Source organism: Dermacentor silvarum, chromosome 1, assembly GCF_013339745.2.
Source record: "Dermacentor silvarum isolate Dsil-2018 chromosome 1, BIME_Dsil_1.4, whole genome shotgun sequence".
In the NCBI taxonomy this organism is placed as follows: Eukaryota; Metazoa; Arthropoda; class Arachnida; order Ixodida; family Ixodidae; genus Dermacentor; species Dermacentor silvarum.
The window spans coordinates 125228375-125255770 of NC_051154.1; the positions used below are offsets into that span (position 1 = coordinate 125228375).

The 27396-nt window shown below is 47.4% G+C and overlaps 1 protein-coding gene across 1 annotated transcript; it reads right to left on the reverse strand.

The window, feature by feature from the left end:
• Nucleotides 1-265: 265 nt before the first annotated feature.
• LOC119435999 (transcription initiation factor TFIID subunit 3) lies at nt 266-13988 on the reverse strand. The gene is made up of 4 exons (XM_037702717.2): nt 13871-13988; nt 7344-8427; nt 3708-3880; nt 266-405 (listed from the first exon to the last, which is right to left on the reverse strand). The coding sequence occupies exons 2-4, from the start codon at nt 8314-8316 to the stop codon at nt 319-321; spliced, it is 1233 nt and encodes a 410-aa protein (XP_037558645.1). The 5' UTR covers nt 8317-8427; nt 13871-13988; the 3' UTR covers nt 266-318.
• Nucleotides 13989-27396: the final 13408 nt, after the last annotated feature.

Here is a 27396-nt window from a genome sequence, read left to right on the forward strand (position 1 = left end):
TAGCGAGTCGTCGGTATAGGGAGCGTCGGTGCGGGTGAACTTGGTCAGCATGCCTGCAAGGAGTGTGTTGAATCACGTGACCCGCTTGGCAAAATACATATAATAGCGACCAGGCCAAGTCGTTATCCAGGTCATCCCGACTTATAGCTGGAACTGTTAGCGTCGCCGATCGTGTAAACGAAGCTGATATCGAAATCGTTTGCATTTGGCTTGCTATAACAGAGAGGCTGGTCTAACACATAAAATGATTCTGTTTTCCTTTTTTTTTCCAGTTGCACCTTTTTTCAATCTTTCCTTTCTTTATTCTCGGCGATTTCTTTACAGTACTCCAGCAAACTCTGGCAAGAGGAAGTCTTGGAGTGATGCCCAGTCTACACTGATCACTCCTGTGTGTTCTGTGTGCGTCTGAAATCAAGAAAAAAAAGTGTCAGGTTATACAGCATCTTAATAGCTAGTTCAAGAAGCTTTTTGCAAGTGGATATAGCCATGGACAAAGAATCACCGCCTCACTGCGAAACTGCGTCGGCATAATAGTAGAACTGCCAACAGTACACAGAAGCTTGGTCACGTTCGCACGACACGAGAGCGTGTGACCTGCATAAATATCACTTTAGTAACAAATCCCCGTGTCTTTTTTTTTTTTTTTGACGTCAGTGCCGCCGATTTCAGATGTGATCGCGAAGACACGATGTTTCTATTTATTTAATTTTTTTGCCCGTAACTACACGCTAACTTGACGAAACACAAGAACGAAGAAGGGAGACACACACCAAGCGCTTTCTACTTAAGTTAATTGGAAGAAAACAAGAAGCTTTAGTGCACAAAAAAACGAAACGAGACAGAAAGCGAACAGTGATATATACATTATCATGGGGTGTGCATGAAATCCATTTCTTCTTTCAACAATAACACAAATGTCTGACTTAATCACGTGTCACCCCTACAACGTATGTAATAGGCCTCGGCTATCTCCATTGTGATCGTGTCATGATGTGTATACAACATGGTGGTTCTTTCAAACTTTGGTTCACATCCGCACGTGGTGCAATGCTGAACCAGATGTGAACAAGGCGGACATCTTAAGGAATAGCTGTGTTCCCGCAATCGCACGCTTAGACAACGGCCAGTTTGGACGATATAACACCTGCCACATGTCATCGGTATTCTGTATACAACGCCATGTTTGCATGTTACAAACTTCTTGGGACTTCGCACCATGAACTTTAAACCTTCGCCACACTCCCAGAACACTTTTATATTTACCATTTGAATGGTAAGTTGAGAGGCTTCAAAAAACACAAGGTAGTCATCCACGTAACGCAATCCTCTTTTTGCCAGGCCACCAAACAGAGACTCAATACGCCTGTCTGCCTTGGCCAGAAAGATTTGATAAGCACGGGAGCAACCTGCGATCCTATACACACGCCGGAGCTCTGGATGGAGTCAGAACCTCCCCATGATATGACAGTCGAAGATAAATAGAAGCTCAGGATCTAAGAAACGTGTCAACAGAAACACCACAGGACTTATAAATGCCTGCTCATCATTGCCTTCTGTTATACATTGTTTGACACTTTGCAAAAGGGGACCTTGGGGCAGTCAATAAACAGATCTTCCATATCTATGCTAAACGCAACTAGATGCTGAATGCTGCCACCGGAAAGGAACTGAACCACGATTTCAGAGCTAGGAGCTAAGCACGGATCATTCACATCCGAACCCGGCAATTGCATCTGCAAATAGAGAGACATTGCGCGCTGCCAAGTACCACGTTCCGATACAATGCTCCTAAAAGGCATATCAGGGCTGGTATTTTGTAGCGATGCCTTTAATGTCATAATGCCTTTTCGCGCTTATCGCGCTTTGTGAGTGGTCAGAGCGACGGTCCGCTCACGATATCAACGTTGATAACGCGAGCAGACCGTCGCTCTGACCACTGACAAAGCGCGATAAGCGCGAAAAGGCATTATTACTTTAAAGGCATCGCTACAAAATAGCGGCCCAGGTTTATGGGACTTCATTTAAAGAACACTTAGAGAGTCAAAGCCCTTAGCCATTTTTACTTCCTTTAGAACTTCGTTTAAGTTGTACCCGCTCAGTAAAGCGCAAACTGTTTCTTTCAACTTGGACAGGTTAACGTCGATAGATTTAAAATTCTTTCCGAAGGCAGAAGACGCTTTTTCCGAAAAGAAACCAGTATGCATGATCGCAATGAAACCTTCCTTGTCGGACACTATAGGTCTTAAACTGTTATTGATCATTAATTCCACCATCGATGAGAGCGGCTTTTTTAAGGTAGTCCTCTCGGACGCAACGTTTGAAACTACCACTGTCGACAGCGCACCTAGTCCTGTATTCTTCCTGTATAAAGCGTGTAACCGTCCTTATTAGCGACACTTTTTTCAAAGCGATGCAGCGTCGGCTCTAGGCAGAACTTTGGCCTGCGGCACAGTAGCCTTTTCTGGTACTCGATAACCTGAACATTCATCAATATGAGCAGTTCTCCCTTTTCCTTATGCTTGTTTCTCTTGGGCAGCGTGACACGATCGATAGGTATCATGACATGATCACAAAGGAGATAGCCGAGGCTTATTACATGTGTTGTAGTGGTGACACGTGCGTAATCCAGACATTTGTATCATTGCTGAAAGAAGAGATTGATTTCATGCACAACCCGTGATAATGTATGATGTCACTGTTGGCTTTCTGGTCGGTTCCGTTTTATTTTTTTTTTTGTGTGTGTGTGTGTGTGTATGTACTAAATCTTCTTGTTTTTTTTTTCTAATAAACTTCACTTGAAAGTTGTTGCGCTTGGTGTGTGTCTCCCATCTTCGTTCTTGTATTTCATAAGTTAGCGTTACTTAAGACCATGCTCAGTGCAAACCAACTTGCCCAATCTTCCGTTCTGTTATGCCCGTAACCTCAGGTTTGCGGTTTACGCTGAGCGTTGCCGGCAAATGATCAATACAATAACTGCTTTCGGTATCCTGCTGACGAGAAGACAGGTTGCTAGACATGACATACCCATAACCACATGTGCACGCAGAATCATCAACATTCGTGCACGTAGAATTCTATAACAGACCACGCTCTCCTCAATTATGTGACTTTAAAAGATCAAACGTAGAACAAATTTTAATCTCAACTAACACACTGATCAACTCTTCGGAAGGTTAATTGCTCAGTCGCACAGCCATACAAAACCATGGCCGTGTTATTGCTTGTAATCCAAACTTGTAATACTCATTTCTACAGAACCTTTGATCCATTTTGGGGGTTTACGTGCCTAAACCACGATATTATTATGAGGCACGCCATATCGGGGGACTCCGGATTAAGTTTGACCACCTGGATTTCAAAATGTGCACCCAATGCACTTAACGGAAGTCCCCCCCCCCCCCCCCCCCCTTATCGAAATCCGACCGCCGCGGTCGGGATTTGATCCCGCGCCTTCAGAGAGGATTTGTGTTCTCAGGTGTTCTGTTGGGGTGTGCGGACTTGAGCACAATACACAACACACTACACTTTAGATTTCAATTTGCGTTCAGCAAGTCAGCGCTCGAGGTTTTCAGACACTGAGGCATGTAGTATCCACGCGGGCACATTCCGGTCGCGCGGCCCGTGACAAATGGCCCGCACTTTTATCGTTGTATCGGCGTCTCAAAGACTACGCGGCTCGTACCACAACATAAGCACGTGACACATACCTCTGGACAGGTGAAGGTCGTGCTGGCTGCGGTGTCCGGCCAGCTTTCGTCCTTGATGGGCAACCGCTCTGGCTGGATGACCTCCTCGTGGGGCTTGGATGACTCCGGCTGTCGACCGCCAATCGGGCCCGCCTCCACCATGCTGGGAGCGCGATTGTCACTCTGGACAGCCTCTGCGCCACCATGCAAAGCGGGGCACCTCACTGGCATTCCGCGAGGATATAGTACACATTCGCTAAAAAAGTAACAAAGGCTGCACAGTGGGCTGCCATGAAGGACGCCGTAGTACGTCGAGGTTTCCGCCAGGGGCTCGCAACATATCGCGAAATCAATATGCGTAGACGTTTTTTGCATCCCACTCTCATCGGAACAAGGCCGAAGCGGCCGTGCTTAGATACCGTCGCCTCGTGCTCAGCAGCAGCAGCAGCAGAACAAACATACAATTAGCTACCGCAGCGATACATAGTATATTTGCTGAAACAAAAAAAGTAAGGGTCAACCAAGTTTCCACGCTGAAGAAAACAAAGTCAACGTACATGGTGGTTCAAATGATTCGATGAAATAATGTTTATTATATCGTTCTATTTCGTGTGCATTTTTCACTCATTTCGTATCTTACTCTAATCGCATTTCACGCGCAGTTACGTCGACCTTGTCTTCTTTAGCGTGGACACTTGGTTGACCCTTTCTTTGTTTGATTAACCCAGGTAGGCTGATCCTGGAAAATCTGTAGTCTACGGTGATATGTAGTTAATTTTCGACTATATTGACGCTAATTACACCCATGCCAATAATTTTATCTACTCTGCGACTAATTTTTCGCTTCTTGAGGGCACCGCAGGAGCCACCTTCCAGACACATGTTCCACGGGCGAGCACTGCTTAGTCCAAGCGAATTCGCTCCATTTCCCAAAAGTGTGCCATACGGCGACTTTGCCTCAACATTTCTATATCGAAGGCGGTGCACCCTTTACAGGGGTAAAATGCAGTGTGGTCAATTTTCTATTATACAGGCGCTAATTACACCCGTACCGCCAATTTTACATCATCATCATCAGCCTATATTTATGTCCCCTGCATGACGAAGGCCTCTCCCTGCGATCTCCCATTAGCCCTATCTTGCGCTAGCTGATTCCAACTTGCACCTGTAAATTTTCTAACTTCATCACCCCACCTAGTTTTCTGCCATCCTCGACTACGCTTCCCTTCTCTTGGTACCTATTCTGTAACTCTAATAGTTCACCGGTTATCCATTCTACGCGTTACACGGCCTACCCAGCTCCACTTTTTCCGCTTAATGTCAACTAGAATATCGGCTATATCCGTTTGTTCTCTGATCCACACCGCTCTCTTCCTGTCTCTTAACGTTATGCCTAACATTTTTCGTTCCCTCGCTCTTTGTGCGGCCCTTAACTTGTTCTCGAACTTCTTTGTTAACCTCCACGTTTCTGCCCTATATGTTAGCACAGGTAGAACGCAATGACTGCACACTTTCCTTTAAACAACAGTGGTAAAGTCCCAGTCAGGTTTTGGCAATGCCTGTCGTATGAACTCCAACCCAATTTTATTCTTCTGTAAATTTCCTTCTCGTGATCAGGGTCCCCTGTGAGTGACTTAGATGAACGTACTTCTTTACAGATTCTAGAGGCTGACTGGCGATCCTGAATTCTTGTTCCCTTTCCAGGCTATTGAACATTATCTTTGTCTTCTGCATATTAAACTTCAATCCCACTGTTAAGGCACGTTCATACCGAAGGCGGAGCGGGCAAGCGGACAGGTGGATCCGGCGAAGCGGCCGCGGATTTTCCTCATTGAGGAAAATCCGCGGCCGCTTGGCTTGATTGCGCACGGACCAATTTTTGCCGCGCGGAAAAGTTGGCCGCTTTGGCCGCAGCCAATCAGAACGCGAGACGGCGGAAGCGCTGGTGAACAAACGTAAACATCCGGCCGAAAGAATGCAAATTGTGTTCCCCATGTCTGAGCCGGCTGTGTTCTTCGTGGAACTGCTGCTTGACACAATCAAGCAGTACCCGGTCCCGTACGACAAATGTAACCCAAGGTACAAGGAAGCCGACTGTAAGAAAGAGCTATGGAAGAAGATTAATTGCGCAGGATTTGGGCGTGACTGGTAAGTTCGAGGTGGCGGCACGTCCGTGAAATGGCGAGATGCTCTGCCTCCCTCGGCGGCGCGGGCAGCTAGACAGCCCGGCCGGGCTGAACAGCCGCCTCGCCGCTTTGAAAATCTGCTTGGCCGCTTGGCCGCTCCGCTTTCGGCGTGAACGTAACTTTACACTTTCTCGGTTAAGGTCCTCAATCATTTGTTGTAATTCGTCACCATTGTTGCTGAATAGGACAATGTCATCTGCAAACCGAATGCTGCTGAGATATTCGCCGTTGAACCTACTCCTAAGCCTTCGCAGTCTAAGAGCTTGAATTTTACATAATCTGCGACAAATTCTCGCTTCACGAGACCTACTTTTTTATGCCTCTTGCGACTCGCTACGACGCTCTGGAGGCGCGAAAGAGCCGTCTTTTTCTGGAAGTGGTTACAAGACACCTTGATAAGCCAAATACGTGTGAAGTCAGCTAAGAAGACCTTGTCTTCAAGATTACACGACGTTTAGAAGGGTGTACCGCGAATGTTTAAGCGTTAGGTGTGGCGCGGGCTAGCGTTTTCACGCCCGATCTCAAGCTCGCCCAATTGCTTGGGGGTCTGAAGGTCCTGCTTCCTCCATGACATTTCAGTGCAAATTATGTTTTATAAAGTTCTTGTTTGAAGTAATACGCTCCTATCCGATGCAAGAGTGCTCGCCGGCTTTCTAAGCATACACAGTGGCGCAGCCGGGCGCGCAGTAGCGCGTCGAGCGAGCCACAGCCGCCGGCGCTCTCGTAAGCACATCCGTTTAACGCGAATCAGCAGCAAACGGCCGCGACGTCACCGCCTCACACAGAGAAATGCGAGGCGTGGCCGCGCCGTGCCAAAGCTTGCACAATACTGCGATCACAATCGGTGTGTTCCGCCGCCCATGATGCGCGGATGGCAACACAATTTAGTGGTTTTCCAGAGAGCCAAGCTTCGGGTCACGTGACCTAACTGTCCTCTTATTGGCGGAAGCGCACGCGTCATCTCGTACGATTTCACTAATGAGAGAGGGTAGTGGAGGAGGTTTCAGAGTACGGTAACAACACGAATAATTGCCGCGCGACTGGCCGCTCGAGGCACTTTGCGTGTATTCGCGGGCTTCTTTGACGCTCGGAAAAACACCTTTATGTAGCACGTACTGCAACAGAAAGCTGTATCGGGAGTTTCTCATGTTTCTCTACAATTTTCTCATTGAAACTTTTCATATAATTATAATATTTGAGAAGTTGATTAATTATATGAAGACTAATTAGGTATTTAGGCGGAATGCAAGAAAATAATCTCCAAGTATCTCCAAGCGGCGGCAAACAACATTACCGTGGTTCTGTCCAGCTACGTGGCATTTGCATATGTTTAAATCTTTGTGCATATATATATATATATATATATATATATATATATATATATATATATATATATATTCCTTAAGCACTGATTTTAGGATTAACTATCGAAACACGCTGCACGGAAATTTAGGTTAGTTGTGAGACATACCCAACGCTACCGTCTTTACCGGCGGCGACGTCGCTGTCCTGTCTTGCTGCACTGGTGCCGGCTCTCTTGAAGTCTCAGGCAGCTTCTCTTCGCCTTGCTTTGTAGACGGTGCAGAAGCTGGGCCTTTTTGATCAACTTTTTCGATAGGCTCTTTCTCAGCGTCGCGAGATTTCTGGTCTTGAGGCTTGCTCGTCTGCTCAGGTGCGTCGACACCCCCGGCGTCCTTCGAACTCGCTTTCGCCTCCGGAGCAGAAGCGTTGCTAGGCCCGCTAACCTCCGCTGGCTTCTTTTCATTTTTCTCGTCCGGTATCTTTTCATCTGGAATTTTTGCCTCTGGTGCTTTCTGATCCGGCGTCGTCTGCTCGGATGCTTTTTGTTTGAGATCCTTGTCTTCGGGCGCGCTTTCCTTATGATCTGGCACTTTGCTGGACGAAACGAGGTCTTCAGGAGGAGGCTGCTTCACGTCTGATGTCCCAGTAGGCTGCGTCAAGCTGGCTGCCGGGGTCAGTTTAGACGATTCAGACACCTTGCCACTCTTTGAGCTCGTTTTTCTCTTCGATTTCTTTCCCTTGCTCTTGGAGCCCGTGAGTCTCCTATATATCTTGCTAAAGACACTTTTTCGCTTAACGCTCGAGCCCTTTCCACCTTTTCTGCGAGACTTGGAGGACTTTGATTTTTTCTGGCTGCTCGGCGCGTCCTTTTTCGAGGCTGTCTTTTGCTGGCGTGGTTTGGATTTCTTCGAGGCTGGCTTACCGTCGGAGGGTGCCCCTGTGCCGTCGCGTGATTTGTCGCCGCGTTTCTTTGATGTGCGATCTTTCTTCTTCCCTGACTTCGGCGCTTTCGAGGCAGACGAATCTTTTGACTTCGTCCGTTTGGATGACTTTGTTCGCTTCTTCCCGTCTTCCTTCGTTTTTCCGCTAGATTGTTTTTTGTCCTTGTTCGCCTTCTTACCCTTGTTTTCTTTCGTGCTCATCGTGTTGCCGTTCCCGCCTGTTCGAAGGCTGACCTTTGCTGCCTAACGCAATCAGTAGCTCACCATTTAGTGACTTGCTTTCCTCTTTCCCCTGGTCTGTCGCCTCTTTACCTTGAAGAATAAAAAGAGTTCGCATTTCATTTGTCGCGCTTGTTATCGTGTCAAAGTATATTCGGTGTGTACAAATATGCGTATAACTTAAAGAAGACATCTAACCAGTATTTGACCAGCTATTTCAGGTCGTTAGATGCGAAGGCCAGTGGGTTGTAATAATTTATTATGTCTGCCTGACGTGTAGCCATCGGGACTTTTGTCATAAAAAAAAGAAGAAAACAGATGAAACAGGGAAGCAAGCCTCACTTGAATCCTCGCTTGACCGTATAGACGTTGGGCGTCTATAAAGAAAATTACCCAATTTTTCCGAACTTCTAAATCAAATAATCATATTTACGTATGCGTGAGCTAAAATAAATCAAAACTGGTCGTTTATACTCATACATTTTGAAGACAAAAGAAACCGTGTTACAAATCGACAGTTGGCTTCAACCTCACGTCAGCGTCACTTTGTGTGAGTGGACATTCAGGTTATCTATATATCAAACGCATCCATATCGAGCATATTGAGACGCCTATTTGTTTATCTATATGTTAAAAAAAGATTTTAAAAAAAGGCCGCTGTCCACGCAATAGCAGCTGCAGCCAGAGTCTGGACTATCCCTCCACCATCAGTAGCTTACTTAGGTGGCTTCTGTTCATCGAAGAGACTCTCAGGCTTCGTCTAATTCAGAACATTGTATATATATATATATATATATATATATATATATATATATATATCGTTTCCTTTCCTGTTGTTGAGCAAATAAAGTGACGACGTCGATGCTTGCTTGATTTTGCTAATGCGACCTCAACCGATTAATCGCGACGAATATCATCATCATCATCATCATCAACTTGTTTATTTCACCACGAGATACACAAGGTGAAAAGGGAGAGCCGGAAAAAAAGCCGAAATTTCTTCATTCATTACGCTTATAGCATTAATCTATTAGGTGGAAGGTTAATTGATCAATCGCCTAGCCCCTTCGTATACTAAAAATAAAATGTCCCCTCTAAGTTTGATTCCTACTCTAGACACTGTACGACGAATCATGGACTATTGGCAATGTTCCAAACATTCACCAAGAGGCCACAATCGGGATCGCAACCTGAAGTCAGCGCCACTCAAGCGAAGTGCCGCGAAATCATCTCCGCGAGAGCGCAGTCCGTCCTGACATACGTGCGCGTCATTAGAGAGTTTCACCTTGCATGACATGTTAATATCTACAGAATACCGAAGATGTAGACGTCACCGTCCGCACTGGTAGTCCCATTTGAGACATTGAGCTCAACCACAGCGCATTATCCTATTATTGCAAGGACAGACCATGATGCAACTTATCTGGTGGCATAAATGTATTGGCAGACACATTCACGAATGCATAGTGGCTCTTTTAGTTTCGTTCGTCGAGAGCAACATGAAACACAAAAACGTTTCTGACACTATACGGTTATACAAACCACCACAAGATGACGCTACCAGAGGTGCTGCTGCTGTTTACGTCACTGGTGTTCTGGGATTCCGTAAACTAATACCTATACGATTCCAATACGTATACGGATGGGATAAAACTCTCTATTACCTCTGTCGGCAAAAGAGGAATTTAGTAATATCTTCAAAGTTGAAATGCGGCTAGGGGCTGATGACTCCGGTGGCTGCTGCGTATGGCGCGGCCCCGCGGGCCCTAAAGCGATCTGTGATAGGGACAAAGTGTGAGCTCTGATAGCTTCGCTGTTTTCGCCGCTTAGTTCGCGTTGAAGCAAGAGACGGCACGAAGGTCAAATCGCTCGCTGTTGGAGCCGCGTTTCCTCACTCCAGCGTTTCGACAGCGAGTTTCCGCGGTCATCGAGTAAGATGTGTTCATGTTTGCTTGTGCGCGCGTGACACCATGTTTGTTAATTTAGTTGGTAAGCGAATGTTTACAAGTTTATACGGCCGATAAAACTACTATCCTTTCTTCGTATAGCTGTCTACTAATATGCTATGGCAATCGAACTGCGACTTTTCATGCCATACCTTTTAAACTGTGTTCCTTAATTCGTGTATTCTACTAAAGCCACGAATAAGCAGCTTGCAAAATATGCTGTAGTATCTTTATGTCTGTACTTACGTGCACTTTCGCATTTGGCCTTATGTTTCTCGACTACATTTTGATTAAACCAAAATTGCTATATTTTTGTGTGTATTCCTCCTTTTCTTTACCTTGAGTTACATTTGTGTTACTTTGTGTTAACACGCATTTGATGTGTAACATGATAATTTTTGTTGCTACACATTTTGTCTTCACCTTTCTTTTTTTTTTTTTTTTGTAAAGGTATCCAATATTTTTTGCTTTCCGCTTACGTTCCCGTCCGTCTGCACCAAGTTAAAGGGACCGTAGGCCTCGTCAAGCCGTTTTGTGGCTTCTAGCCCCCGACCCCTCGACATCTGTATTTTTTTTTATCGTGATGTTTAAATATAATGATGTGAAGGTTGTTGAAATATTGCTACAACCTTTGCGACAGTTGTAAGCACGAAGAGTAGTGGCAAATAATTCAAGTACAAATGCATTTCTTTTAACCTATTAGAAACATTACCGCGGATGTGTTCTGCGCTCAATATACTAAGCAGTAAGGTCGTAGTAAAAGTGACTCCAAGATGGGCGCCATTCTAGCCACCCTGAGGAGGAGCAGCGGGGTTTCGCGATAAGGTATGTCTTTCCCCCCTTTGGAAAGGAGTGTGAGCACGCGCTGTGTGAGGAAGAGCGCCGCCGGAGTGGTGAGGGTGTTGGAGCGCCGCCAGTTGGTTGGAAGAGGAGGAATGAACATAGTGGGCGCAGAGCATTGAGCGACGCCAATTGATTGGAACTCTCTAATTGGAACACCACGCCGACATAAAGTCCCTATATAGGAAAAGCACCGTCATCCTTTTATCAACGCCGCTTCTCTCTCTCCTGTATCTCGGATTGGACGATGATAGCGCGCGCTTTCACTTCTTTATATTTTGTTTTTCCGCCTCAGAGACATGTTGGAAGTCACTCTTCGCAGCCGCAGTCGCCGGCGGCGGCCGCGGCGCGCGCCAGGCCACGGCCGGACTCGACTCTCCTCCGCGCGGAGGGTGGAGTCGAGTCCGGCCGTGGCCCGGCCTGAAAGCTTCCACGAGGACTTTCTAGGGGCGCCACCGTCGACTTGCTTTCGCAAGTAAAGAAGAAAGCAAGCGCTTTAGGAGAGGAGACGGCGAAGGAAAGAGTAGATGGCGGTACTTTTACTTACGCCGACACTGCCTGGAACGCTGCGCCGCGTCCGATGCAAGCAGACGTTGCAGCAGCGTTGGAAGTGAGGTGACGTAATTACTTGAATGGTTCGGCTTGCGAAAATTCTGAGCAGCGCCGATGTCTCCCACCAACTTCACCGCGCGGTCGATTTGGCAAAGGCCTATCGTGGCGCCTAGGCCCCTGAGCAGCGGGCGGCACGTTTTGCGCGCAATTAAGCATATACACCCAAATACCACTGATTAATAGCCATCTGAGCATCTGGGAATTCTCATGCCGTGGGAGTGTGTCGTGCGTGTAGCCAAGTGGTACAATGCTTCTGCATACACCTCACTCAGTGTAACATATGCGGCCTCATAATTTTTGTACATTTTTTATTCACTTACTCAGTACTTATCTATGGGACGGAAGAATAAAACAGCAACTATAGTTCACGTATAAAAAGTCATGGATGTGTTCTGTTTTTTTTACAGCGTAAGCTGTTGTGGGCTCATTCCAATAGCCGTTTCGGTTCGCGATAATGCCGCCGCCTGCGTTTGGCCGTAACCGCTATCGCCGGAAATGCGAAAAAAAGTACCCGCTTCCCGCCGGGATCGAACCCAGGCCCGCTGCGTGGGAGTCGGATACTTTACCACTGAGCCACGCAAGCGCTTGCTATCAGGCAGCAGAAATATTCCCTATAAGCAGGCAGACGCGCCCTATAGGCAGGCGCGCAGGCGCAGATGACCCCAGCCTCCGCCAGTATGGTGGCGCCATCTAGTTAAAGTGCCTGCAACCGCCGCGCACGCAGGCGCAGACGACGGGATGCGATTCAGACGAGGCGCGCAATCAACGCTATCCCGATGTTTGATGTGCGCCACGTATTCTGGGTACCTCTTCGGTACACGTTATGGCGTCTCCTCGCAAGGTACGAACCGCTGCTGAAGAAGCGAATCGTAGAGCTACGTGCGCGGCTACAACCAGGCATCATCGGGCTAAGCAGACTGCTGTGCAGAGAGCATTACAAGCCGTAGCTCGCCGTCGACGCCGGGTGGACAGTTCAGATCGTTCTCGTCAAAATCGAGGCGAAGACACTTTGCCGCGTAGACCCTGTTGTGCGTGGTGCCGAAATTGGAGCTACTCTTGCGCCGCTCAGCCAGCTTACGCTGTGACTGCTGCGTGTGCCGCGCAGGCCTGTGACTTTTTTTTTCAGCAACAAACATATTTAGTAAAGCCTATATGTTGGTCAGGTATGCTGGCGTAAATTCCTTGCGCGAAGCGAAGACTACTGTCCAGGGTGCGTAATATTGAAAGTTCGAGGACCTGTGATATAGAGGGCTGAGATTTTCAGTGCCTCGAGTCTCTTTCTCAATTAAGGGGAAATATACTGTAGCATTTTTAGCAGTCCCAGTGGTTTCTAAATGTTTAGTGGCATCTTGAGTACTTCGCTTGCACGTAAGAAGTGGTTTCATTTTTCGCGACATTTAAGGCAACTTCGCAAAAGAAAGCTTGGCTCGACTCATGTTTGAGTAATCAGGGCCCGTATTCACAGAAATGTTCTTGCGCGAAAGCTGTTCGTAAGAGCAGCTGCCAGCCAATCAAGCTGTCAGATATTATATTGTTGGCGAAGGCAGCCAGCCAATAGCAGGTGCAGCACTTACGAACGAAAAGCTTTGTGGATTCGAGCCCAGATTTTTGTCGAAAACGATATATAAAACGACGACCTCTATGACCTGTCCGAGTGACTAACAGTCCTCAACACGCAGTGCTGCACAGAAGGCGTGCATGCCAACATTAGCAGAACGGTTCCTATTAAAAGGCCAACCTACACAGGTGCGAAAGTCAGAAGACTTGCACTATAACGTCACCGTGTTAACGCTGAAGCCAGCGTTGAAAATCTGCGCTTTTATAAAATCGTATTATATCCTGCAGGGATATGAAATACATTATGGCACGGCAGTGTATCGCGTTCGTTTCGTCACGCGCAAGCCACCTGAAAGTATTGCGCTACCAGCGCGCCACCAACTTAAGCCATCTGTACTAGCATGGCAAGCAAGGTTTTGCGCGCGTGCGTGACCTGTACGCGTTAATCAAACGAATGTGCCACATGCCAGTAACTGCACACACTCGGCTCTCAAACAAAGCATTGGCGGTTCCCGCCGGAGCGCGTGTGCAGTGTCCTGCTATGTGCACTCGCTCTCTTCTGAGGTCGTGCCTGTTCTTACTTGAGTGGTATTCTCAGGGATTGGTGCTGGCGCCCGCAGTTGTTCACGTCACTCGCCCACTGCTAGAAATGCGCGACACTCTTCAAGAGAACGAGTCGGGAGGTCAAAATACGGATGACCTAGCGCAAAACTGTGAGCCCTTTTAAGTGTGATGATGATGACTTGAAAACTGTGGCGCATACCCACTATCTGACTTCATCATCGTCGTCTTCTATATCATCGTTTATATGCCACATACACGCCCCGTACAGCATACCATGCGATCTATTTTAATAGAAACGTTTTTTTTTGTTTTTTTTTAAGGAAAGGATTTAAAGGGACACTAAAGGCAAATATGAAGTCAAGGTGGACTGTTAAAATACCATTCCAGAAAACTCGCAGCGCCTGCTTTGTGCCAAGAAAAGACTTAGTTTAAAAGAAAATCGCGTCTGAAGGGTACGCATATACCTTTTGCGAAATTCAATTCGCCCGCCCCAGAGCGGAGGAGTGGTGACATTGCATACGCCATTTCCGCCATTTACTGCCGTCGGTAGAGTGACCTAAAATACTGGGAGAGTGTCCAAAGCGCCGGCTTTTGCGTCAGGCTTTTACGGAGAACTGCCGCGCCGCTGCTTTGCCGGACCCGTTAAAGCCCCTGGAAAAAAACTAAAGTTAGAGTGACCTAGAATAACAGTATTCTAGGTCATTCTACTAAAGTAGCGCCAACTGCGCCCGTTCGCCTCTGCCTCCTCTCCTGGCAGACGCGCAGAGCCACCGTAAAAACAGATTCAGACGCGGTCAACAAAACTAAGGAAGACGCCATGCCCCGACCAAGTAAGCAAGAAAAAAAAAAACGAGCGGACACTTAAGGTGGCGCTTTCTCGACCTTCTAAAAACATAGTGCGTCACGTTTGAAACAATAGAGTTAATGTTTGAAACCGTGCGATTTCTCAGCGCCGCCGAGCTTACCCGGATGTCCATTTCCAGTGCAGTGGCGCTGCCTTCTGTAGCGTCACCGTGGAGGAAGCTGGAGGAGCAAATGGAGGAGCCGTGGAGGAACAAATGGAGGAAGCTGACCAGAAAATTGTCAATCAAATATTTGGACTGCAGGAGGGGTGCAAACCAGGAAACAGCGGTTAAGAAAAAGGTTAAAGAAACAGAGAGGGGTCTGTGGAAAACAGGGATGCAGACGAAATCAGCACTGGGAACATACAGAACTTTCAAGCAAGAAATTGCCAAAGAAAATATCTACGATAATTCTAGGAGAAGCTCTTTGTTGTTTGAAGCCAGGACGGGAGTATTGCGGACTATGATGTACCGAGTCAAGTACCAAGGTATAGACACGTTGTGCGGTGCGTGTGGAGAAGAAGAGGAAACGGCTGAACACCTCATACTTTTCTGTAAAGGGCTTAACCCTATATACAGTGCAAAGCAACGGGGCTGATTTTTTCAAAGCATTGGGGTTTAGGGACAGTGAAGGCAAAATAGACTTTAAGCGGGTAGAAATAACCAAACAGAGGTTATCTGATTGGTGGCTAAAATCCAGGCAGGGGTGAAATTTCACCCACCACAAAGTACAAAATATGTTAATAGTCATTGCTAGGTGGCGTATGCCACCGCCCGATTTAAAGGGTTCAGCCTCATCCATCCATCCATCCATCCATCCATCCATCACCGCTGAGCGCGTGTGCATGCAAATGCACTCGCGTCCGGCCCTGTGTGCTTGCGGAGATGGGTTTTCCCAGTACAAGCGTTTACTTGACTTAAATGTTCTGTCAAGCACTTCCATGACACGGTGTACCCCTAAAATAGTGAACAAGTCGTAACCGCACTATGGGCATAAACTTCTCAGTTTAAAGAGCCTAAAAAAATACCTTTCTTTTTCAGAGGCTTTATGTCATGCATCTAAACACAATGCGAGCACTTCTGTTTATTGACTGATTGAATACCGCATATTTTTACACTTTCGGGCACGACACAAATCACGCCCCTTGTTTCTACATAAATTCCATTGCCGTACTCAACGTTACCTTTTCGCATTTTTCCTTCTCTCGAACCTCTTCCAATACACCGCTGCGATCTGCACCAATCTGCTGTGGCCTAGCGGGATAATTGCGCGAACCAATCTTTCCGGCCAAGCGCCACACTCGACGGGCTTCGCACCTCAACTTACTTGGTTTACAATCTACAGAACGCACGTGAGAGGAGGTGCCTGCACATTGAGACGAATCGCGCTACTTTAGTTTTTTTTTTTTTTCCATGGGCTTTAGGACCCGTGGCCTTTCTGCGCTCGGGAAGCGCGTGGAAAGCGAGGGGCGTCTGCTACGCGCTGTAGACTTTTGCGTTCAGTTTCTACGCAAGACACTTGGAGGATGTACAACTTCAATGGTGCGGTACGGCATGGAACTTACCCGTCTTTAAACGTTGTCTTAGTGCTGGGGTAGCAAGATTATGCAAAAATCATGTGTCGAATGGCACCAGCGCGGCCTAGTTCGGTGCTAGAGTTCGGTAACGGTAATGTGGGAAGTGTGCGTGCGTAGAAAGGCGTAAAATGATGTTATGCGCACAAGGAGAGAACGAAAACAAAGTTTTTCGCATGGGTAAGCGGGCAAAAGGGTGATGCATGCAAAAATTAAGAGTAACGAAAAAAAAAAGTAAATTACTCGCGCAGTCAACTGCAGTACTTACGTGTAGTGACAGCTTCGCACAAGCTTGCCAGTCACGGTCGCCAGTGGTTTACAGCCACATCCACACGTCTTCATTCAACAATTTGTTAGCCTCGACTAGTACTTTATTATGAAAAGAGCTCAAAAAGAGGGCGTAAGGGAAACGAGAGAAAGAGTAGAGACGGTCATAGCACCGTAATAATGTTAGCTTATTTCGCTTCAGAGATAGCGTGCAGCAACGACCTTCGCCGTGCTTAGATGAAGCTTGTATCAAATGCTTACATTAGAAAGAAAAGCAATGCCAGGTAAACAAAATCTATTCCAAAAGTTTTTACGCGGAGGTGTCCCACAGAAAGAGGCTTTTCGGATATCCAGATAAAATTAAAGGCATAAATATCAGCATTTTTGGTGTATAAATAAATAACTGCCGAATCAAAAATAAGGTAAGCAATGTACAGACGTAAAGATGTTTTTTCAATCACTCTAGAAAATTGTTCAGGAATAAAACCCTGCTCTATGTAAATAATAAATATAATCAACAAATACAGAGATCTATTATGTACCGTGCCTGACAAAAATATAACATGAGACAACAAATACACATTATAAACCGGTATACAGACTTGCTCTTCTTCGTGGATAGGGAACAGCCGGAGCCGAGCACCGATAAAACCGTTACAGCTTACATGCGGTTCGAGCAAGCATGAGTTCTACTTCGAACAAAAACAATAAATTGAAAAGCTACCGGCGCAGCGAGCTTAAGTAAGTTCAGTTCGTAGGATAGGTAAAGGAAAGCGAGATTGGAGGTGATGATGCAAATCCTAGCAATGCGGCGTAGGCGCGTAACCACGGGATGAGCGAAGGGAGAAAGTAAAGGAACATCGGGATCGGTGATGCAATGTGGGGACGACATTACGCCGTATGATAGGTCAATATGAGATGCGAGAAAGGAGAGGAGACTGGAGGTGGTGAATGTAATGCGGAGACGACATCACTAAGATTACGCCGTATGATTAAAAAGGTGTAGGGGCTTTACGTATGACAGGTCAATGTTCTACAGAAGAGAGAAAGGAGCGTGGCCTGGAGGTGATATGATGCGGAGACATCCAGACATAGCGCCACAAGCACTGAATCTTACATCCGCGTCATCTGCATTTGCCCGGTCCCTCCTCCTTTTCAAAAATTTTCCATTTATTAAACAAATTTAATTTTTTTTCGTGATTGAAATGAATAGATAGCTATTACTGGTCCAGTAGTTTACTCATTTATTATCTGAAAGTTTAACTGTTACAATAGCCTTGTTATATAATCCGTGAATCCTCTCTTAAATCATCAACGTGTAACTTGTCTCATGCTATCAATGATATGCAAATGGCCCGCCAGTGGGATAGTTGTAGGCGTAATTTTTTACTTAACGTATGATTGTTAGGTACACTAGCAAGCATTTATGGTGCATGACGATGTTTTGTGTGTTTGCATTATATTGACGTAGTTTTGAAAATTACCACCTTTGATGTGCTACAAATACTGTATTTTTATTAACTTTAAATATCAGAACTGTTATTGCCTTCAATGGCAGTAAAACAAAAAAGTTGACGTCCTTGTAATAAGTTGTCTCTTTTCATTATGTAATCACAACTACGTATTAATTGATCCGCAAGTATATTTGCTATGTACGAACCGGCGAACATACGGAATAAATTGCTCATTTTATTTTCATCTTCAGAAGGAAACAGCAGCGCGCGGGAGGCAGTCTTGTAAAGCAAATCGAAGGCATGAAATAAAAGAAAGTTAATGAAGGGCGCAAAGCGTTATCCTGGTTATGCGCGCCATTTCATGCTTATTCTATTTTGCAGCACGTTTATACGTTCGCCATGCCACACTTAACTAAATTAAAATACCTCCGCTCACGATGAAGTGCACGCGAGCAGAATGTGTGCTTGAAACAGCCGCGTAAGTGCGTACCACTGCGGTGACAAATCTGCAAGCATAGAAGGAAGTATACAAAAATCCCCGTATTTACAGCACACTGTGCGGTGAGTCGCTGCAGAATTATCTTTCAGTAACGTAGTAGTTTATTGAAGCTAAATTATCGCAATGTTGGCCAATAGCGACCAAAATACCAAGCGCGTAGCAGACGCCCAGCCGTTTGGCGCAGCTTCCACAGCGCAGAAAGGTGCCTCGATGCAACGCGGCGCTCGGGTCCTAAAGTTTGTTATCGCGCTGATATCGAGGCACTCTAGTGTAGACGTTTGGACAGTGCACCTAGTGTCAGTTGCAAACAAAATTAATTTATGTTGCACAATTGGTCCTCCTTGTAGCTTTAAAAAGCATAAAACACGTTTTTACTTTTAACGTCGTCATTGCAACACGCACAATATATTCTTCATGCCTAACCAACAAACCTCTCCCTGTTTGCAAACAGCGCGACGTCACTGGCTCCCATGTAGCCGCACCTCCGAAGTGGGCGCCGGTTGGCAAAAAACGTTTAGCCGATCGCAACCGTCTTGGTTTTATTGGCACAACAACGTAGCATTGTTGCCAAGTGCATGTTTCAGTAAGCATATGGTGATTTCGTAAAAATACCTCTTCCGCAGATCAAACAGCCACAAAAATTATATTACTCGTCCAAAGCGAATATTTTACCACACAAGATGAACCGTCCGTGCCAAAACGACACTTCGCTTAAATGAGTGGTCGTCGGAAAAAAAATTGCATTGCGTTGACGTGAATGTACTCATTTTGCGGCCGTGTGTACTGTAATCTTGAACGATATACAAGATTAATTTAGTCAACAACTATCAGCCATACCCGGCGGTGGCGCCTGAATGCCGATTTGGTGGGAAAGCAAGAACAGTCGTTATCGTGTTTTAGGTGCACGGTGAAAAACCCCAGGTGTTCGAAATTAATCCGGAGCTCTCGCTTATAGCGTTCTTCATAAGCCACTCTGCTGATTAGGGATGTTAAACACCATATATTAATTAATTTACCTCTTAGTCATCGCAATGCGATTGCACGAAGCGTATATAAATAATACATATTTCGTTGCCAGTTAACTTCGCTGTGCCTGCGGCCTCCCATTGCTGGTTTTAGTTTTTGAAGACCCAGTATTGTGTGTTTATCTGCATCATCACAGCATAAATTTTGTGTCATAAAGATAAGTATAAAAACAAGAAATAAAACAATTAAGTTCACCGTTTTAGGTAAAACCCATGAGATCTGCTATAACGCGCGATGATTTCAGCGGGTCGCCCTTTGGCATACCTGTGGTGAAGCGTACACACGCAGCTTCAGCAATGGTAAAAAAGTTGCACTTTCGCCTGAAAGGTGAAGCATCGATTGCGATAGCAAATTAGTAGACAGCAGTACGAAGTAAGGATAGTAGTTTTATCGGCCGTATAAACTTGTAAACATTCGCTTACCAACTAAATTAACAAGCATGGTGTGACGCGCGCATAAGCAAACATGAACACATCTCACCCGATGACCGCGGAAACTCGCTGTCAAAACGCTGGAGTAAGAAAGCGCGACAGCCACCAGCGAATTGACCTTCGTGCTGCCTCTCGCTTCAACGCGAACTGAGCGGTGAAAATAGCGCACCCGAAGCTCTCAGCAGTCGGCGCACTCTGTCTCCATCACAGATATCGCTTTCAAGATAGGGCCCGCGCAGCCGCGCCATACGCCGGAGTAAAGGGCGAGACACACGATGCGATTTTGCGTGCGATTCGTCGTACGACGCGCCGCATCGGCCGCCGCACTCAACAAGTTTTCAACATATTCTCCTGCAGGCGGCGGCGGACCGCCGCCGCCGCATGCGACCAACCTGCTGGATATAGTCGTACGACTGTGCGATCGGTCGGACGGCCGCGGCCAATGACAGCGCCGCCAGCGTGTACGTCATGGTGACGTGGTAAAGCCGGCGGGGCGGTGCCGGCGAGCAAGCGCTCCGATCGTCCCAGTGATGTTTTTTTTTTTTTTTTTTTTTTTTTTTCTCCCTGGTCGAGGCGCTGGCCTCTTTGCCGCTGACGGCGTCACAAAAATCGGGTACACTTTGTTTCTGACACGAAATAACCTATAGAATGAAGTGAACTCAAAGTTGTGTATGTTATAAAACGTTGCGCTAAGTAGTAAATCTTTGACGTGGTATCGATTCGGAAGCGGTCAGCGCAGACGCCGCAACAGTCGTCTATGCGAAGCGGCTCGCCTGACTGGAATGTTTTCTCATCGCTACCAACGGCGTCGGGAAAACTAATTGTATTGCCACTTATGAGCGACATAAATGTTCAGACGTTGATTGTGTTGACGAATATGGGCGCTTTATAACGAGCTGCGGACGGATCGCAAGGGCTGTCGACCCCGGATCCGACGGCCAGCGAGCTAGGCCTATATACCGTCTCCCAGCGATCGCAAGCTCGCCTGGCTTGATCGTTCGCTTTCGTCCGCGCCGATAAAATCAAATGTATCGCAATTTAAGCGCGACATAACTGTGTGCACGTTGTGCTGACCGACGTAGGAGGATTATTACGAGCTACAAGCGGTCGTGTCGCAAGCGACACCGGTCTCGGATTCGACGGCCCAGCGAGCTAGGCCTGGCAGCTCCTAGCCATCGGCGGCTGTCGACGGAGCCCACACTGCGGACGCGGCTTTGCGGAAACACGTCTACGCTGTTCGCACAGACGCGTTTTTATTGTGATCGTTTGTGCGAAACTAGAGAACTGTGCAAATACGTTTGTTTTCACTTTGCGAAGTTCCGCAGTATTCCGAGCGTCCATGCAGGGCTGCCGGTTGTGGGCGGAGCTACGCATCGCACGTCGTTCGTACCATGTGTCCCGAATCGTCGTATGCGGCAAGTCGGACTCCGACGCGTCGTACGACGGATCGCACGCAAAATCGCACCGTGTGTCTCGCGCTTAAAGGGCGGGACACACGATGCGATTTTGCGTGCGATTCGTCGTACGACAAGCCGCATCGGCCGCCGCACTCAACAAGTTTTCAACATATTCTCCTGCAGGCGGCGGCGGACCGCGTATTTACAAATGCTAGAAGGTACAGCGTATTTACAAATGCTAGAAGGTACAGCGGGGGCGTGGCACTGCGGCTTCACGATTGCCATGACAACCCGTGTTAAGCGGAAGTCACATGACCCGCAGTGCCACGCCCCCGCTGTACCTTCTAGCATTTGTAAATACGCCACCCGGCTGCTGTCGCGGGCGCTCCGTGCGCCGGCGACGGGCGAGCGCCCGCGGGAGAAGGTGGCAGCGTGTGCTCCCCCACAACTGTGAGCTTGCCTTGCGCTCGCATTGCGGAGTGGTAGCTTTCCTTCGATGTTTGCGTTTATTTTTGTCACGAATGACTTACGCTCGTAAATAATGGCATATATACTCATCAAAAGGCTACAGGCCAGCACTGTGCAGTTTATGGGTGCACAAACAACCAGCGGAAAATAACGATTTTGAGGAGTATAGTGTGTCCACAACACAGCACTCCGCGAGACCACTGCCGATGTGATATGTTCACGTTTCGCCGGTTTCCTGCATCATCTGAGGACTTGGCATTTCAGTCTAAGGTGAACCAATGCACACATCAGTAAAATAACGCATTTTGGTAAACCTTTTTCGGCACATGTCCCAATAGGTTGCGATAATTGTCAGCTCTTCGATGCAATATTTTCTCGTATGTAGTGGCAGAGGCTACATTTGTTATTCTTTCAAACACGACTTCATTCCACTGCCAAATACGGGGGCCACACGGCGCACTTTTTATCGTGATCGAGGCCGATCTGGGTCGAATTTCTTGGTCGCGATTGGCTTATTTGCTCAATCTGCGGAAGGGAGCCAATCGCGGTCGAACATTCTGATCCAGATCGGTCTCGGTCGCTATCAAAATGGCCGTGTGACACCGGTATAACACAAATTGAAGCACTCTGCGAGAGAACTAGTCGGTAAATACAATTCGCAACAATCTGGAAAAATCGTGTCCTATGGAAGATGTATGCAGACCCTGTGTCCACCAAAACATTGTCTCTGCGTTCACACGCACCCTGCGCGGCCCTGCCCATAAAGTTAATAATTTCAACAGTGTGGTGCTGCATCGAGCTCACCCATCTTTGAGCGTTGTCTATGTGCTTGGGCAGCAAGAGAATACAAAAACGAACGTGTCAACCTCATCAGCGCGGCCTAGCGCAAGTGCTAGATTTCGGGTACCGTAATTCGCTAACTGTGCATGGAGTAGAAACGCGCTTAATGAGCCCGCGCAAGTTAGAACGTAAAAAATGGTATTCGCATGGGTACGCGCGGACAATAGCATCATACTTTCAAGAATTACAGTAACGAAAAAAATAAATTATTCGCACAGTCGATCAAGTGAAATACTTACGTGCGTGCAGTGACCGCTTCGCTGACCACTAAGCGCTTTTCACTCACGGTCAGTAGTGGTTTGCAGTCATACGCATATGTATTTATTCGACAATTGTCAAGACTTGACATTACTTTATTATGAACATTGCACAGAAACTAGAGAAAGAGCAGAGATGGCCCTAACGCTGCAATATTATTGGCGTATTTCGCTTCAGAGATAGCGCACATGAACAATTCTTTCCGTACGCGATATCTTCAATACAAACTTCGCGCACGATCTACGTTAACGTTCACCGTGAGCGAAGCTTGTTCCAAATTGAGACATTCGAAAGAAAAGCCATTCCAGGTAAACAAACGTAAAGAATAGGTAAACAAATATATCTTTATAACAAGTCATGTTATAATCCCTATTGGGATTGACAGTATGTATAAATAAATAACTACTAAATACTAAATATAAAAATCTAGCACCTGGGCTGTATCAGTAGCGCTGGCATCTGTGATCACTGTCGCGCGTCGGTTCGCTGCAGGTACCGCGCTGCTCGATCGGCGCGCTTATGCTTTGACATTTGGTTATAAGCACACTGCACCGCACCAGATCCAATAAATTTTGCATGATTGAGCTGTTCAGTTGCGTCGGAAGCGTATGGAGTAACCACCGCATATCTACCAACCACTGACACGCGTCGTCGGGCCGCCGGCGCCTGGTTCTAAGCATTGCCCGACAGCTACGTACGCGCCTGCTTTCGCTAAATGAGGCAACCCTCAACCGCGAAACCTAATGGTGATCAGATTCAATCGACGATACAGTCACATGTGCCCAGCAATAACAATGAAATATACCGCTGATTATCACTTCAGGTCTCGACGAAGCAGACGCGGCTGCCGCCGCTACTGACGACGAAATACCACATCCACTGGCTGGGCTTGCTGTTGCCATGGCACACCACACTGAGCGCTCACGCGAGCACGTGAAACATGTAACAAGTCAAGCCGCACAAGACAAGCGAAACGGAAGAAAACAATCGAAATAATGCGCGGCGAAGATCACACAACCGAAGTGCGGCCGGCCTGCTCTCGCAAGGCGCACAGTCCAAAATGGTGGCATAACATGTTCTGACGCTAGACGTCGCCCGCGTCGGCAAATGGCGCTGCTCAAACGTCGGTTTGTGAAAAGGTCTATATGCTCCCTACGGTAGCATATACAGTAACTCTAGTCTGGCTGGTCTGACCTCGTCATGAAAGCCCGTCTTCCGTAGGTGAACACGTGGTCTTGAGCGTCGGTTATCGTTGTCGCGATATCCGATGCATCGCGCACTGGTGTGGACGCAGCACACAGCGTGACCTGTACAAAAAGGAGCAACGGATTCATTGCTGTGTTCACGAAGGTCCCGCATGCCCTCTGATGTGGTCCCCGTCGGCGTGGCTTATATATCCCAGAGGCGGCGCTGATGTCACGTCTGGCTTAGAGTTACTGTATATGCTCCCTACGGTAGCATATACAGTAACTCTAGTCTGGCTGGTCTGACCTCGTCATGAAAGCCCGTCTTCCGTAAGTGAACACGTGGTCTTGAGCGTCGGTTATCGTTGTCGCGATATCCGATGCATCGCGCACTGGTGTGGACGCAGCACACAGCGTGACCTGTACAAAAAGGAGCAACGGATTCATTGCTGTGTTCACGAAGGTCCCGCCATGCCCTCTGATGTGGTCCCCGTCGGCGTGGCTTATATATCCCAGAGGCGGCGCTGATGTCACGTCTGGCTTAGAGTTACTGTATATGCTCCCTACGGTAGCATATACAGTAACTCTAGTCTGGCTGGTCTGACCTCGTCATGAAAGCCCGTCTTCCGTAGGTGAACACGTGGTCTTGAGCGTCGGTTATCGTTGTCGCGATATCCGATGCATCGGCAACTGGTGTGGACGCAGCACACAGCGTGACCTGTACAAAAAGGAACAACGGATTCATTGCTGTGTTCACGAAGGTCCCGCCGTGCCCTCTGATGTGGTCCCCGTCGGCGTGGCTTATATATCCCAGTGGCGGCGCTGATGTCACGTCTGGCTGGTCTGACCTCATCATGAAAGCCCGTCTTCCGTAGGTGAACACGTGGTCTTGAGCGTCGGTTATCGTTGTCGCGATATCCGATGCATCGCGCACTGGTATGGACGCAGCACACAGCGTGACCTGTACAAAAAGGAGCAATGGATTGATTGCTATGTTCATGAAGGTCCCGCCGTGCCCTCTCGTGTTGCCCCTCGCTTCAGCGCGAAGTGGCGAGAACACAGCGCACACGAAGCCGTCAGCCCTCGGCGCGCATAGACTCTGTACCCACTGCACTGCAGATCGCTTTCAAGATATATAGGGCCCGCGCGACCGTACGCGGCCGTCCCATTAGCAGCCGCAGCCAGAGTAAAACTGAAATACTGAAGTATTTATTTCGAAGAATCACGAAGCTATTTAGCGACAGTGTCACCCCATATGCTTGAACCGTTGCGTGGCAAGACAGCAACCGTCATTATTTTATTGCGATAGCATATAGACACTCCAAGCGTATTTCTGCCGTCGTCGTCGCCGTGAGGTTCCGTGTAAAGTCCAAGGGCGATAAAATCGTCGCCGCGCGCCGTATGTGCGAGAGAAAGCGCGCGAGCGACGCGTGCTTTCACGGAGAGCGAACGCACGGCGGAGAGCAAATGCGACCGTCACACGAAAGGCTGTGGGAGAATGGGAGTGGGATGGAGAGAGGGGGGGGGGGGGCGACGTCGTGCTGGAACTGGCGAACTGGCGACTCACTTTCGCACGCGAAAGGAGGAAAGCGGGAAGGCAACGCGAGAGGGAGAGGGTGCATCTTCCACTCTGCCCGCAACTGCGCACTTGTACTTTTAGCGGCTGCGGCCGGTCACCCGCACCGTATCTTGAAAGCGATCTGCAGACGGCTCATAGCTTTGTATGCGCTGTGCTTTCGCCACTCAGTTTCCGTTGAAGCGATACACCCCACGAGCCTCCGCTCGCTGCTGCTGCTGCGCTTGCTCACGCCAACGTTTTGACAGCGGTTGTCTGCGGTCCTCAAGTGGGATCGTCGAGTGTTTGCTTGTGCGCGCTGACACCATGCTTGTTAATTCAGTTAGTAAGCGAATGTGTCCAAGTTTATAAAGCCGATAAAATTACTATCCTTACTCCGTATAGCTCTCTACTAATTTGCTATCGCAATTGATGCTTCGCCTTTCGGACAAAACCGACTTTTTTTGGCTCAGTTCGGTTCTGCATGGTTCAGGCACATTCAGGAATATCGGTTCGGGTTCGGTTCTTGCCAAAGCTCCCTTTCGCATAGGATTTTCGTTTCGGGTTTGGTTTGACATCCCGCTAATTATGCGATAAACTGCAGCACATTGCTCAAGTTGCTTGAATAAAGAAGGAAGAAACTAACTGAAAGCCAGTAGCGATTTGCACAATGGCTTAGCACGCACTTGAATTTCTGAATGATTATTACGAAATTTACTTGCTGCTACGGTAATGAAGTGTTCAAATACTCTAAGGCAACAATTAAAATTTATTTTTATTCTTGCATTAAAATGAAATCGGGCAAGGCAACGCAGGGCGGCATATTTTCACTATACTGGCAAAATACTACATGTTTTTGTGCAGGAACCAAAGATTGTCCAACGACTCTGCTTTTAGGCATGTTTACGGCTCTTGGAAAATTCAAGCACATTTGCCATCTCTTCATTTTCATAGCAATGCAAATATCTGTCTAATTCGTCTTCATTTTGTTGTGGCTCTGCAACCTCTTGCCACTCTTGAAATTCTTCCTTCAAACACCATCTTGCTTTTTTTTTTTTCTTTTTTTTTGGCCACTGTGGAGGCACACTCATCGCTTTCAACAGGAGTAGAAGGTGCGAGCAGATTCAACATCTTTTCCCTGACTGATTTATACGCTGCGCACTGCTCTGTTTCATCAAGCGCACGCAGATGACATAATGGCGGACTCAGAAGCGTGGCAGCAGTGTGCACTTCGTCAAGCTGTAATTTGCTTCGCAAAAATTGTGTAGCTCTCCTTTTCAAAGCCACAACTGTCGGTGAGTCTGTGGGCGCAGCAGCGAGGTGTTTTTTCAACTTTGTGTTGTACAAGAGGACCAGAGGCAACGTTGGCTGCTTGTACTGCTCTAACTTCTTGGTAGCCTCTTTGAATGGCTCCAGCAAGTCAGTGATGTCTTTCATGGAGACCTTACTTAGGTTCTCCATGACTCCACTTCCCCTTTCTTCAAGAAGACTTTCATTTTCGTCGAATTGTGTGTACACGGACTTAAGCATTGTCAGTTTCGAGTTCATTCGTGTGCTTACTACTTGGCAGACCCCATGAGGCAAACGACTGGCGAGACCACTTTGCTTCATGTAGGTAACAACCGCCTTGACTTTCTGAAGGTGGTCGTGGAGATCAGGCAGGTTTCCAGTAAGATACACCTCATCAAATGTATGCCGGAGAACGGTGTTCAGCATGTGTGCGCTGCAGTTCAGTCTTTTGTAAGAAC